The sequence below is a fragment of the Haemaphysalis longicornis genome, unplaced genomic scaffold, assembly GCF_048455015.1.
Source record: "Haemaphysalis longicornis isolate Haplotype H1 unplaced genomic scaffold, Haemaphysalis longicornis Haplotype H1 scaffold_16, whole genome shotgun sequence".
NCBI classification, from domain to species: domain Eukaryota; kingdom Metazoa; phylum Arthropoda; class Arachnida; order Ixodida; family Ixodidae; genus Haemaphysalis; species Haemaphysalis longicornis.
Genome location: NW_027526266.1, coordinates 12325372 through 12340270, shown reverse-complemented (window position 1 = coordinate 12340270; position 14899 = coordinate 12325372). Strand labels below are relative to the sequence as shown.

General features: G+C 48.5%; 1 protein-coding gene across 1 annotated transcript in view; it reads left to right on the top strand.

The window, feature by feature from the left end:
• Positions 1-382: 382 nt before the first annotated feature.
• The window catches only part of LOC144166103 (uncharacterized), a 40324-nt gene continuing 25807 nt past the window's right edge, over positions 383-14899 (top strand). The window contains exons 1-2 of the mRNA XM_077695735.1: positions 383-499; positions 8573-8682. Of these exons, the coding sequence (XP_077551861.1) occupies positions 424-499; positions 8573-8682 (186 nt within the window). The 5' untranslated portion in view covers positions 383-423. The remainder of the gene's footprint in view (positions 500-8572; positions 8683-14899) is intronic.

Below are 14899 nucleotides of genomic sequence, written 5' to 3'. Positions count from 1 at the left end.
TATTACTTTTTGAATTGTGTTCAAAGCAGCTATTCTAGTTTTTGTGCTTGGGACGAGTGAGAACTCCTTTTAAATTTCCCAGCTGCGGCAAAAACAAACCTTGTAGTACGAGATGGCCGGCGGGCTGTACAGCGAGGTCGTTTTCTCGGGTCTGGGAAACAGGGGGTGGCATAAATCAAATCTAAAAGCATCAAAATTGAAGCATTAAAATGTTAAAAACGCAATGAAAGTAAGGCACTCGGTGTTCGTTCACCTGCCTTTTCTCGCTTCGTTTCTCTGCACGGTAGAATTTACGACAGTCCATATCTCAACCAGTGTTTTTGCAGGGCACTTTCTAAATAAGGAACGTAATTTTGTCGGCTTTCTCGGTGATAATGTAGTCACTGGACTTTGGCGGAGCGAGCTGGTTGAGTTTGTAAAAAAATGTTTCTACGGGTAGTCCTTATCGCTATCAGCATTACATCTCGGAGTTTATCTTGCAATGTGGACAAGCGCACAGGTAATGTCTGTCGTACTTCACCCGCGGGCGTAGCTAGTGCCTTTAGATATGGTATAACAGTATCGCCACTGGGATACGCAAGTCAGCTGTGGCGGCCATTTTGGTGTTTATCAGTGTTGCGAGATTGCCGCTTCTACGCCCTCACCGCTAACTTCTGCCCGGTCGTTTGTTAACAACACTGCCGAAGATGCAGCATAACGGCATCTTCGGACGCACTTCTGCTGCTGAAATGCTGCTACGCGCGTTATCTTTGATTCGCTGTCGAAATGTCGTCAGTCGCGCGCAGCCGCAGAGCAGAGAAAACAGGCTTAGTCAACCTCAGTTTGCCGACAGAAAATGCACAAGCAACAAAATGGCGTCGCCCATGAACCGTCGCAGTATGAACAAATATCACGTGATCCGAACTGGCCAAGGATCGTGACGGCGGCACGGAACAATGGGAGAAAAGAGTGCCGATACTCTGTAACCTTATCTAGTGACACTATGCGTAGCCACATACAAAGCATACAAGAGTGACCGTAACACCTTGTTTGCAGCCGTAGGTACTCCGTCAGCAAAGATTATTAAAGCACTTTTGGAGTATTACAGTCGGGATAAAACAGTGCAGTTGAACTTGAGGCGTTTAGCGGTACTCCATAATCAAAACCGAATAGTTACCGTTACAATCACGAATTTAGCTTTGTTCACCAATGGATATCCTTTCATCATCATCATCATCATCAGCCTATCTACGCCCACGGCAGGGCAAAGGCCTCTCCCATTATTCTCCAATTACCTCGGCCCTGTGCCAACTGTGACCAATTTATCCCCGCAAACTTCTTGATCTCATCTGCCCATCTAACTTTCTGCCGCCCCCTGCAACGCTTGCCTTCTCTAGGAATCCACTCTGTTGCCCTTAATGACCAGCGGTTATCTTGCCTTCGCATTACATGCCCTGCCCACGTCCATTTCTTTTTCTTAATCTCTACTGTTTTGTCCTTAACACGTGTTTGTTCCCTGACCCACTCCGCTCTCTTCTTGTCCCTTAAAGTTACACCTATTATTTTCCGCTCTATTGCAAGCTGAGTCGTTCTCAATTTAAGTTGAACCCTCTTAGTGAGCCTCCAGGTTTCTGCACCGTAGGTAAGTACCGGTAAGATGCAGCTGTCATGCACTTTCTTCTTCAGCGAAAATGGTAGGCTGCTATTCATTAGGGTAGGATATCCTTTAGAACTCCCAAAATGCTACCTTGCATGACATTACCGTTGGGTGCGGGAATATCATGTGCACACACGATGGTGACATAGCTACGAATCTTCCTTCCGTAGTCATGCGGTAAAGGTCTTGCGTTAACGTTTAGGCGGCCACCGTTATGCGGCATCAGCATTCATTCGGAGTGCCCGAGAGCACCAACTGTATAACGCCCTGTAACAAAAAATAGTTATTATGTGGTGAATAAAATGTTGTACCAGTAACAAACATTTGGGAAACGGTAAAAATATAAAATGTCAACTAAAATATTCTAGAATCCTAAAAAGAGTATTTGTATTTTGCGCTGCCCTAAAAAACGAAGACAAAAATAAGGGTTTCCCACCAAAAGCCGAAACACATAAAAGATGGTGTAAAACCAACAACTCTGCAAGGTCTATCATTTTTAGAAAAACAATATTTGGCGAGCGAATACACGGTGCAGCAGAAAGGAAATCGGTCGAAGTATTTCGCGCCAAAAAACGGAATGAAAGCAAAGAAATGCAAGTACATTGTAGCAATAAACAAGTTTCGATAACAATAGCCAGGATTTGGCCTTCAAAGCACGCAGTGAGACTTACGTGCCACTGGGATCTTTTAGCACCACAGCACTGATCTCCATGCATGTTGGCAAGAGTGATCAAAGGGTTTGGGCGTTGTTCCTTTTCACGGCACATACTTTCTCTAGAGATTGCCGGGAATCGGCAGCTGTGGAAACACATGCGACCAACACACAAAACTTTGATTTTTAACGTAAAAGGTAAACAATAGTGCGTGCGGCGTGATTCGTGAACGTGGCGGCACGGGTGTAGAACAGCTGGACACAATAACTCTGACTTTAGTGGAGCTTTGGCATGCGATGTAACCAGTATTATAGTTCAGGTTTTTCATGAACAAAATCGAAGAATCAAAACCAAATAATCAAACGCAAACAACATGGCGCAGTTAAGAAGCCTGTTCAATTATATCTTGTCCAAAGACGGAGAAAGCAAAACGACAAAAAGGAGCAAAAACCATGCAGAATTTGGAAGTCATTGAAAAGTATGACCTGGATTTTGTCACAAGCAGGTCGTTATACACCCACGAGCCTCTCATAATCACATTAAATCCACCCCACAATTTTTAACCACGTGACCTTCCTGTACGGTTGACCTATCGCCTTTAAATTGTGCTCTAAGGCCTGTGTTGTCCTCCCGCACCAGAACACATAGTGTACACGAACGGCCCTTTAGCATACGTAAGCGACCTGAGAATGTTTTCAATGTATTCTTTCAGAGGTACTCTTTCTTGGTACTCTTTCTAGGTATTCCAGGTATTCTTTCAGAGGAAGTGGTTTATTTCCTCAAACAAATTAGCGATCCCATGCATAGTAATGAACAAAACGGAAAGGCTTATTGTCACATACCTTGGTTCAAATAAACTTGCATGTGGCCTTCTTGTCAGTTTAATTGGGCTTGGGCTTAGCGTTAATGGTGATTTTTCACAAAGGTGAGTGTAATAATAATACTAATACCTTATTTGTAGTCATGGTGGGTGGAACCAGGCGGACAGGGCCGCAAAATGGAGGAATTGCCCATACCAGTCAGGCTTGCGTACCCAACCTAGGACCCAAATTACAGGTCAAAGTGGATGAGAGAAAGGGGAATTGGAAAAACAAAGAAGTGAGGGGGAAAAAAGTGGGCGGAAAAAGTAGGAGGTCGAAAAGAGGGCGGAATAGCATGGCAAAAAATAAATACAGAATGCAGATCAGAGTAAGGGAATACGTGGGGTGATGACCAGGTCCAGTGGCTACTTCAGGCGCTGTGCAGACTTTAAGACAAGTCTGATGTTGTCATTTTCGGGTGGGAATATTCCGGTGAGGTCTGCTGGAAGCTATCGCCGCAGCGCAATAGCACGGGGGAGTCATGAAGAACCATGTCTCTTCATTCGGGTCAGAAGGGGCTCGAGGCGCTTTGTGCTGCGGTTGAGGCGTGGCGCACCCATTAGGGTATGGTGTCCGGGATCAAAGAGACGGCATAGAAGCCAGATGGTGGCAGCCTGGATTCGAGACATAAGGGGCTGCCAGGATGAAAATTGCAGCAGGGCGGCAGTCTGCATTTGTATGTAGGACAGGCGCTGGCTTTATGGCCTGCTCCAAGAGTAGAAGGTATAGGCTGCACGTCGTTGCACGCTGGCAAGGCGAGATTGAAGGGCAGCATAGTGGGACAACCAGATGGCAGAGCAGTACACCATGACAGGCAGGACTAGGGCAGTGTACAGCTGCCGAAACGCCATGAGGGGCAGGCCGACAGTGCTGCGCGTGGTAAAGCCAAGCATGCGGCGGGATCTGGCCACAGTGCGGTGGACGTGAGGAGCAGCAAAGGATAGGCGCGAGTCAAGTTCAACACAGATAATCATTGTTGATATTACTAGCCTACGTTCGCGGCCTCCAAGAGTGAGCACTGGGACTTCACGAGGGCCACACAGTCCGGTGAGTGTCATTGTGCAGGATTTGACGGTCTTTAAAGTGAGTTGGTGTTCTTCAGTCCAGCGGTGACACAAGTACAGTTCAGCCTGAAGGGAGGTGTAGTGAGCAGGTCGGTGGATGGGCTGGAGCAGCGTAATGTCATCAGCGTAAAGAAATGGTATGCAGTTAAGTTCGTGAGTGACGCTGTCAATGTAGATTGTGAACAGTGTTGACCCAAGTACACTTCTCTGGTACACCCGCGAGGACTGCCGTGCTGGAAGAGGTCGCGCCCTGGTAGATGACACGCTGGGTGCGGTTACTTATGCATGACGAGATTCATTAGAGTAAGCCACCTGAGTTCCCCTTCATTTCAATGCAACTCAGCAGGGCTGCGTGTGATAGGCAGTTAAAAGCTCGAGACAGATCCAGCTGAACGAGCTCACATGGGATACGCTCATCAAGATGGGCACTTACTCTGTGCACCAGGGCGCCAAGCGCAGTCTCAAAACTGCGGTTGCGGCGAAAGCCATGCTGGGCCGGGGACAAGAGTTCATGCCCCTCTAGGAGCGTCTGAGTTTTCGCATTTAAAACACGCTCGAAGGTACGACAGACAATGTAGATGTTGTCGATGTGCCGGTACGAAGATAGGACGTCAGCACGGGCACTGTGACCCTTGTGCACAGGTGAGACCTTGGCTTTCCTCCATGCATCTGGAGTTACACCGGAGTCCAGTATTTTTTGGAACAGTGAGCACAGGAAGTGGACCATGAATGGAGCTGCAGATATGAATATCAATAGGTGTATACCGTCGGGACCAGGACTTGGAAAGGTTTAATTTGTGAAACTGCGTCTAAGACGTCTTATGGGGTTATTTGTGGGGTAGGCATTTCTTGTGAGACGAGTCCCGCAGGTTGGTCAGGGTAGCTGGCAGTAAACGAAGGTGTTAGGTCACGTGTCCGCACTGAGGAAAAATTCTGGCTGAATGCTTCAGCCATGAGGGATGGTGAGGTCGTGGTGCCACCACTGATGACAAAGGATGGACACCGAGACTGCCTCCGCTGGGAGTTAATGTACGCCCAGAATAGGTTCGGCTGCTTGGCCGCTTTACTACCAATATCTTCAGCAAAGCGTTGATGGGCAATACGAACTTGCTTCTTTGCTCTCCGCTGCAGTTGTTTGGCTGCCAGTAAGTCATTGTGGGAGTGGCTTTTCTTGGCATGACGAAACATCTTGTCCATGCGGTTGCAGAGGGCTATTATGTCACCAGTAATCCACGGAACGTGGTTTTTGCGATGGCGGCCTTTAGTTTGGACAGTGTCGGATGTTAGGGAGGCCATCAGAGAAGTGTAAAGGTCATACATGTCGTTGGTGTTGGCTTCAGACAGTACAATGTCCCAGGGTTTAAGGGCAACAAGTCGATGAAAATGGTCGGAGTTCAGGTGTCTATAGGAATAGACAAGCCGAGTGTGGGGGCCACAGATTGGGAGGGATGTGAATGTGGTTCAATGCAGGCCACAGTGGTCTGTTGAGCCTAGGCCAGCTGTCGTAGTGCACTCCTGGACGAGTGTAGGGCCCAAAGTGAAGCACAGGTCGAGGTAGGACTTACTGCCGGCATGTGAAGTATAGGTTGGTTCAGTGCACAGTTGTGTGAACGCTGTGCATTCCATACTTTCGAGGAAGGAGTCAGAGGTGGGGTCCTGCGGGATAGGGTTTGGTGGATCACTCCAGTCTATATGTGCATTAAAATCGCCAACAATGTATATGTTGCGGGACGTGCTGCTTAGAGAAACTGCGCTCAACTGAATGACGGAAGAGGCTGTAGGAATCGGCGCGCAAAGCAGGTGGGCAGTACGCACAAATCACGAGATAATTGCGCCGCTTGATTGTTAGTTCAATGAATAGGGATTCTAAATCCTCTGATTCAAATTTCTGGCGCCAGCGGCATGGCAGCGAGGTCGGTACCGCTACCAAAACACCGCCCCCTCGGGAGGTCCTTGGATCCTTTCCTTGCAGAAAATGGTAAACTGGTCAAGTGGGGCAAGCTATCCATTGGGATTAAACCCGTCCCACCACGTCTCAAATAGTGCGAATATCGTATGTGGCATGGCAGCCATGGTGGCCTGAAGCTCCCATATTTTGTTCCTTACGGAGCGGGCATTTTCTAACCAGATCATAGGGCGCTTAGGGGCCGGCTGATGCGGGAGAGGTGGGTTGGAGGAAGGAGGACTTGCTTGAGAAGCAAATGATAGAAGCTGATCTTCGGTCAAGAGTGAATCATTGAAAGCCGGAAGTTGCTACGGCGCACAAAACCACGGTGAAGACGATGCGGATAGGCCGGGATACGCTGCGAGACAAACTCCCTCACACGATCGGTGCAGCCACCGATTGCACCCATCACACTGGAGCGCAGCAACATGGTCATACACAGCTCGATCACAGTAGGGGCATATAGGTCACGTGGGCCGCCCAGGGTGGTGGGGTCCGGGGTTAGACGAAACGTCGCCAGCGAGGAGGAGATATACGACGATGTAGTGGTGGCGAGCGCTCCAGGCGAGCTCCGCTGAAGGAATGTTCCGGTGGTACGTATGAGCTGAAGGAGGAACTACGACGGGCCACAGAGTAGGCCTACCGGCAGGGCAGCGATAAGTCACAGGAGAGGCATCTCTTTCGAACGACGTCCGCCGGATATTCGTAGGTGCGTCCCACAAGGGTTCACGGGTGGTGAGGTGCGCAGAGCACCCAGAGCGCAACTTCAAAAACACAAAGAAAAGTAAAAGGGACGGGAGCCGCAAAAAATCACATGCGGCCACCATTGGCTTGGCTTGGCTTGAGCGAGTAGAGCGAGTGGAGCGAGTAGAGCGAGTATGCCGAGAAATACGGACGTAACATGAAAAGATGTATATATCAATCTCCCGGGCAAAGACACTGCAAGCTCCAAGCGCAGAAAATGTTACACAGGCATTTTAAATACAAATCATACCCGTATAAATATCAGGTTTCCCAGGCGGCCCCTTGCAAGTCGCTCCCCGCCCACCTCCTCTGGTGCCAAAAAGGCGAGACAAAACCCACAACAGCAAAAAGATTTCCGCTCGTGCTGTCCCATGAGCGAAAAGAAAAAATGCCTAGGATATACAAGCCCATTTTAAGTGTTGTAGTGGCGACAGCACGATTAGAATGCCTGAGTCTCCTTCTGTTGCTCCTTCCCTGTAATTGGGGAGTTGACGACAAAGATGAACTTACCGGCTTCTTTGCTGCCTCGTTCATCGACGTTCTTCCGCTCTTTCTATATATTCGGTGTACTGGACTGGAATCTGCCCTATTGCAACTGGCGAGCTGAGCCTCGCGGTGTGGAACACTTTATCATGTAGAACACCTTGTGGAGGAAGGCTTCTGAAGGCGCCTTCTTTGTGACGGAATCTAGATGCCGGATTTCGTGTTACAGAGCTGTTTAGAGCATGGGCCTCAAAACATTAAGGAAATGACACTCACTATCGTAACAGGCGGTGCACGAGGTACGCGAACGTTTTAAAATTTAATTGCATAGACTAATACTTCATTGAAACGCTCATTGGAGGAGGAGAAACAAACGACAAAAAGCGAGGGGCAAGACGAATAGACGATAGGATGGTACGTCGCCAGGAAGGTGGAACTGTGGCCTTTCAATTACATTTGTTGCCAAGCAAGCAGATATGCGCCAAAACTTTTATTGATTGATTGTGACATTTGAAGCGCCGACGCTACACAGGCGACGGGGCGCGTCGTAGTAGAGGGCTCCGGAATAATTTTCATTACCTGGGCATATTTAACGTCCGCCAGAATCTTGAACAGACGGGAGTTTTCGCTTTCCGCCTCCATCAGAACAGCGGCAGCCGCGGCCGGGAGTCGAATCCGCGTCCTTGGGCTCAACAGTACAACGCCGTAGCCACTAAGCCACTGCGGCGGCTGCCAAATTATTCATCACCGTAAAACAAAAAATGGGGATGGAGGGCGATGTCGCAAAACGGTTTTCTCTAGTGCAGAAAATGGCTAAGAAATTCGTAAGCTGCGGCGATTGCAGGGTACACAAATGTGATTAAAACAGAGTTCGAGGTAAGACATAACAATATGCTACGAAAGGAAATACCATGAAAAAGAGATTCCATGCAAGAATACGGGTTCAATCACCACACAGTTCTTTACACTGGGTACTATAAAATTATTCTTTTTTGTTGTTTTGGATCACCGTTTTCACCGATGGTTTTCTTAGGTCGCAAAACGTGCACGTGTGCACCAGCATTGGGGCCCACTCAGGTAGCACAGCTACTATTATAGCCGCCCAACAGAAATTCATTAGTGCTATAACCGAAGCAGAAAACCTTCTTGTAACAACTTTGGCACTTTCCATTTTCTCTCTATTTTAGCGATACTCTATGCAACAAGTCTTGGAAGAGCCATGCAGTACGTTGTTCGGGAGTGCGTTCCCATGCTAGATGCCGTAAAACCAGCTCCTCCGTCGGACCTCGCTTACAAGGTGAGACGCAGTCATAACATGAGATTTTCTCACTCGAGACGCGCCATCTGCTTCGCACAAAACTGCCGCTATAGCTTGGGAGAAGCCTCAAAGAATGCTGCCTATCTACGAGTAAATAAGCAAGTAGGCCGCAAAACGAGATTACTTTGTTTTTCAACGTAGCAAAATTCCCCCCAAGCGCTAGTACCACGGTGCCATGTGACTGTATATAGTAGCTGTACTATACAGGGTGATCAAAATAAGGGCAACAGGTTTTTTTAAAATAAGGCGCCTACATTTACATGAAGGTCACCTCTGCAGAGAGGTCATCCGCCCAGGGCGACACAGAATTAGGGGGTTATGATTGATATCAGTGGACTAATTTGTTAAATATATTTAATTGACTTTTAAGGGGCTCTAGTAAGCAGGCATGTTTGAATTAAAGAGTTACACGAAATAGTGTTTCTACACAGTTGCATTTGACGGAATTCTTTTAGCGCATCTATGCTCCGAAATATCGAACTGAGAAATTTAATTCCCGTTCACATAATTACGCATGCTAGACAGTAAATACCGGCGGAAAGCCCGTCACTTTTGTTCTGTTTCGATTCCGGTTCTGAGTATTTCAGATTGCGATAACATCAGCCAAGACTGAAAGGGGGCCAGTTATCACATAAGGCTATGACTCCAACCCGTTGTCAAACTAAACACCGTACACACTAGGCACGTCACAAAAGATAGAAGCTTTGCGCCGTTCGTTACGGTCTTGCATGCGTAATGATGCCATGACAATTAAACTTCGCAGCTCGACATCTCAGAGCACGGATGTGCTAGACGATTTCGGCAAAATAAAACTGCGTGGGAACACGTGGGTGTCTAAGTTTTCCATACAAACAGTTCTGCTTACTGCAGCCATTGAAGTTTTTATTCATTTTCAGATAATAATTTCACCGACATCAATAGTTACTTCCTCATTTTGTGTCCCCCTGGACGCATAACCTCTCTGTAGAGGTCTTCACGCGCATATAAGCACGTAAGTTAAACAAAACCTACCTACTTAACATTGATCACCCTGTATATGAATTAAACGAGCAAGGGCTGCTTGAGGTTTCGATTGTTCGAGGTCGAAAGCACTGTTTAACAGCGCGTTTATCAGAACCAGTTATTTGTGCGGTATCACGTGCAAAATATTATCCTCACAATGCTTTTATCGGTACTATCTGTGACGATCTCAGGGGATCAGGAGATGTTAGACGCATTTGCATGAGATTCTACGTTGTTCATACGCACCATTGACGTACAGCCGATATAATTGCAAGTGGGGCGGCAGTATCTCACTTTTTGCGGTGGAAAAATGTTTTTGTGCAATTGAAATGAATGGGGGATAGGTTTGATTTTATGACACCCGAGCAGACTCATCTTCCTATCCTTTTGTTTCGAGCAACATTGAAGGAATATAATCACTGCAACTTCATATGTCTGCATTATGTTGTGGAAAGAATAAAAGCTTCAGTTTACAAAGAAAATATTTAGCACGCGAAGTGGAAGAGGCGTTCACAAGCTTAACAGTAACTGTGTGCATTAGCATCTCAGAATTACTGTTCCATGACCAGCGGAAAAAAAATTGTACTCTAAAGCAACGTCAATGAGCGAACGCGCTTTCTTTAGAACAATGTGAAAGAACTGCCTCGTTCATATTTGGACCGCCAGGGGGAGTTCACAGCCCGATATCTTCACAGCCATTCACAGCCATTCATATTCACAGTTCACAGCCATCGCCACCGCAGCGGTGGCTCAGAGGTACAGCACTCGCTTCGTATGCGGAAGGTACTGGGTTCGAATCCTGGTGCCGCCGGACACCCACCGGTTTCTTTAATGGGTACAGGCGTCCATGGTCAAGTGCGGACCTTTGAAAGGGGAATTCACGTCTGGAAAGCTGCCTTTACCCTATCGAGGGGCCCCTGACCTTTGTCCATCTGGCAGGGCCCCCGGCCATCATGCCGCGTTGCGCCATTGCCGGGGGTGAATGAGTCTCGCGGCATGTCCGGCCACAGGCGATTGCTAGTTGAGCGTCCATCGTGGCTGTGGAAGGCACCATGTGAATTCGTGTTCCTTGGTGGCGCCGGGCACCTACCAGTAAAATAGGTACAAGCGACTCCCCGGCCTGGCGCTCGGCCCTCGTGTGGGACTACAACGCTTGGGAAGTTCACCCGGCTTTCACGGGTAATCGCCCCTATGGGAAGGGGCTGCTGCAAAAACGCAGGAACGTTTGACCGACGGCGATGGTCGAGTGGTAAAACACTCGTATCGCAAGCGGGAGGTACCAGGTTCGAATCCTGGGCCGCCGGATACCCACCGATTTCTTTAAAGGGACAAGCGCCCCCCTACCGTAGCTTGTCTCGACGGTGGAAAAAACGCATGGAGCTTGACCACAAGCAGCCATGGGAGGCTATGTGGTAGGTTCCTCGAACCCCTTCGGGCAGGGTCTGGGACCTCTGGGCACCAACCAGTTCAAAGGGTACAAGCGCCCTCTGTCTCGGCGGGGTATGAAGGCTGGGACACGCACTACCACTGCGGCAGACGTGGTAGGTTCCTCAGGAGCCGCTGGTCACCCACCAGAATAAAAATGGGGACAGGCGCCCCCCGTACGGGGGATCCAGTGTACTGGAAACCGATCCACCACGTCGGTTTGTACCATGGGGTACGAGAATGTGCGAGTTACTTCGGTACCGCTGGGCACCAACCAGTGAAAAATTGGTACAGGCACCCCCTGCACAGGGGATCTCGTGCTTGGGAAGTTACCCGACTTTGTCGGGAAATGCCTCGGTGGAAGTGGTCGTAACTTTTAACCGCAGTGGTGGCTGAGAGGTACAGCACTCGCCTCGTATGCGGAAGGTACTGGGTTCGAATCCTGGTGCCGCCGGGCACCCAACGGTTTCTTTAGTGGGTACAGGCGTCCCTGGTCGAGTGCGGACCCTTGAAAGGGGAATCCACGTCTGGAAAGCTGCCTTTACCCTATCGAGCGGCCCCTCACCCTCGTCCATCTGGCGGGGCCCCTGGCCATCATGCCGTGTTGCGCCATTGCCGGCGGTGAAAGAGTCTGGCGGCATGTCCTGCCACAGGCGGTTGCGAGTTGAGCGTCCATCGTCGCTGTGGAAGGCGCCATGTGAATTCGTGTCCTTGGTGGCGCCGGGAACCTGCCGGTAAAATAGGTACAAGCAACTCCCCGGCCTGGCGCTCGGCCCTTGTGTGGGACTACAACTCCTGGGAAATTCACCCGGCTTGCACGGGAAATCGCCCCTATGGAAAGGGGCGGCTGCAAAAACGCAGGAACTTTTTTTTTGCTTTTCGGGCAGGGTGCCTGAGAACCCGGGCATACACGGGTAGCTACAGGCAGCAGGATGAAACATGTGCGTGCTGCAGCAGTGATCGGGAAACTATAGACCATATTGTCAGGAACTGTACAAAGATATGACCACCACGGGGTGAGGGGGAAACGATGCTGGTGGAGGCTTTGGGGTTTGGGGCGAGGGTGAACCTCACCTTCAAGGCCATAGAGGTGACGAAGAGGCGACTGGAGTGGTGGTGGAGGAAAAGTAGGAACGGGATGAGTACGCAGTCGGGGTAATCATACGGATGAGAGTTTAGAACAGCGACGGAACTGTGGATATATTTTCTTTTATGTTACGCTTCTATTTGATACTTCTGGTATTCCGATTGCCAAGACGAAGGCTCGAACTTCCACTTGTTTGTTACTGTATGTTCGAGGGACACGCAGTCACAAAGATTACCAAAGTAGTCAAGTACGACCATTCGGGCCTCGTGCTTTTGTACATCCCGGAGTCGTTGTATACTGTGGTCTCATGATACTGAAACTTTCCCCGAATGAACTCGGTCCTGCCATATCGCCTCTTCATGTACAGCATTGGATCTATATTTTTGGTATATGAGAGTTTTCATGCAGGGTCACTGGATCGGTGCCATTTCTATCATGGCGTGCGGTGGGGGTGCCGGTCTGCTGTTCGGTGACCCCTCCCAATTTTGTTTTTCCATCCGCTTACTTGGTGCTAGGAGAGTGTTTTTTCGGTTTCTTGAAATGCGTTAGGAGACTCAAGTTGATGATTTATTCATCGTCATTATAACCAACATCCTATGTAGGACGGCTGGAGGGCGAAGGACTTTTCCTTTGACCATCATCCGATCTTGTCCTGCGCCTTCGGATTGTATTCCTTGCTCCGAATATTGTTATTTTATCGATTAAACAAGAGTACGACTTTCCTGTTATTCTAGACCCGTCTATGCATGTCCAGTCTGTTACGCTGGTTGTCCACCCTTTGTTAATTCGTCTCACGGTCCATATTCCGAGGTTGAAGAATGCCTGATATGAAGTCCTGATGATGGTGTTCCTTGCACGTTTTTGGTGCGGGTAAATTTGTAGTACCGTAGGCGCTGCAATATTCGGGTCGTGATCAGTGGTTGCATGAGCCTTATCAATTATGTTTCTCTTTTTCTTGCTGTGCTCTCGGTTGGGTGTTTCGTTTGTGGGCAATTGATTAAAGATTTCCTCTCTTTGGTGATTGTGAGTTTCGCACTACCGCTTGTCTCTAGGGCAACGCCGAGCCTTCGTACGCGACTGTTTTCTGGCAGGACATCCGTACCTATTTTTAGGGTGATTTATACCTTGGCCGCGCGGTACCATCTGTCGTTTTCCAAACAGAGCTTGCAGCGCACACGGAACCGAGAAATATTGAAAAGTAGTCTGAAAAGTTGTGTCATTAGACGCTGTATAGTGGGCTTTATTTTAGTTCTTTTCTGCTCCAAATCTATGGCTTCATAGATTTCTGAGAGACCGGCTCTAATCTTTTACCCTCGGTTTTAGTTAGGTTACGCAAAGTCGGTGCCCGCATAAGTCTCGCTGGAAAATACACCGATGTGGCTCAGTGGGGAAGGCGTTTGACCTACTAATCCAAAAGACCGAGGTTTAATTCCCGGCCGCGGCGGCTGTTTTCCTGGTTGAAGCACGAAACATAAACGCCAGTGTGTCGGGATTGTGCGGCGCGTTAAATATCCTGAAGTGGTCTTAATTCTTCCGGAGATATCCGCTACGGTGTTCCTCGTAGCCCACGTGTAGCGTCGGGGCATGAATTACCGGAACTAAATATTTTTTGATCTTGTAGTAAAAACACCCTTTAGTGTCATGGCGTGGTGTCAGGCACGGCTGGTGACGGTGTCTGCCGGACATGCTGCCACCGACTGGGCATGCAACGAACTTCACTGCGCAGGTGTGGTACCTGCTTAAAACGCGTCTTTTCTGTCGTTTCAGACATTGTATCATTGTCCTCCTTTCCGAAACTGTCTTACCGTTGCGTCACATTACACATTCAGCGCAGCCCTCGAATCTTGCTTCCTCAGTCGTAGCTTCCGCGTTGTAACGGTGGCGCATTTCAATGGACGCCTATGAGCACGGCTGATCCCGGATGGCTAGCGGCCAGAGGAAAATCGAGACATGCGCCTAATAACGCTATCGCGTAAAAACGCACCTCAATTCGTCTATCACTGTCACTGAGTCAGCTGGTGTTAGGGTGGTACTATTTTGGCCTAACATTACATTGCTCGGATATAATTGTTCTAAACTCGCGGCCTGCTCTGCAAGCGCTTGTGGGGCCATCTCACTACGGTAGCCAAATTAGGTGTTAGTTAAGTGCATACAACTTAATTTGAATATGAGTCAAGCACAAAATCTCGCTTCAATTGCTGTTAGATTGTTGCGGCATCAATGAAAACGTCATTTATTAAAGACGATAGTCTTTCTTGGGCTACTTAAACCCATAAATTTTGGTCTGTCTGTATGTCTGTCTGTCTGTCTGTCTGTCTGTCTGTGACTCGATTCAGCCACCCAGCCAAAGCAAAACAATGCCTGCGCAATAGTCTGATATAGTCACAGCTAAATCTACCCGTCTTGGTCCGGTTTAATGTTCATACTTGTCAACATTGTTGAAGAAGAACAAGACATTACGCAAATATGAGACAACAAATCAATACAGAAGTGATATTTGCAGCGTTCCTTTATAAAAATTCAAATATGCTTGACTTTTGTGAAATTAAATACTTCATCAACTGCAGAAAAAGAATTCACTCCGCCGTCGCCTGCTGTCGCCAGCACCACTGTAGCTTCTGGCGCCATTTTAAGAAATCAACCAGCAACAGTTACGCAAGGTTCCACTAGATAGTTTCCACG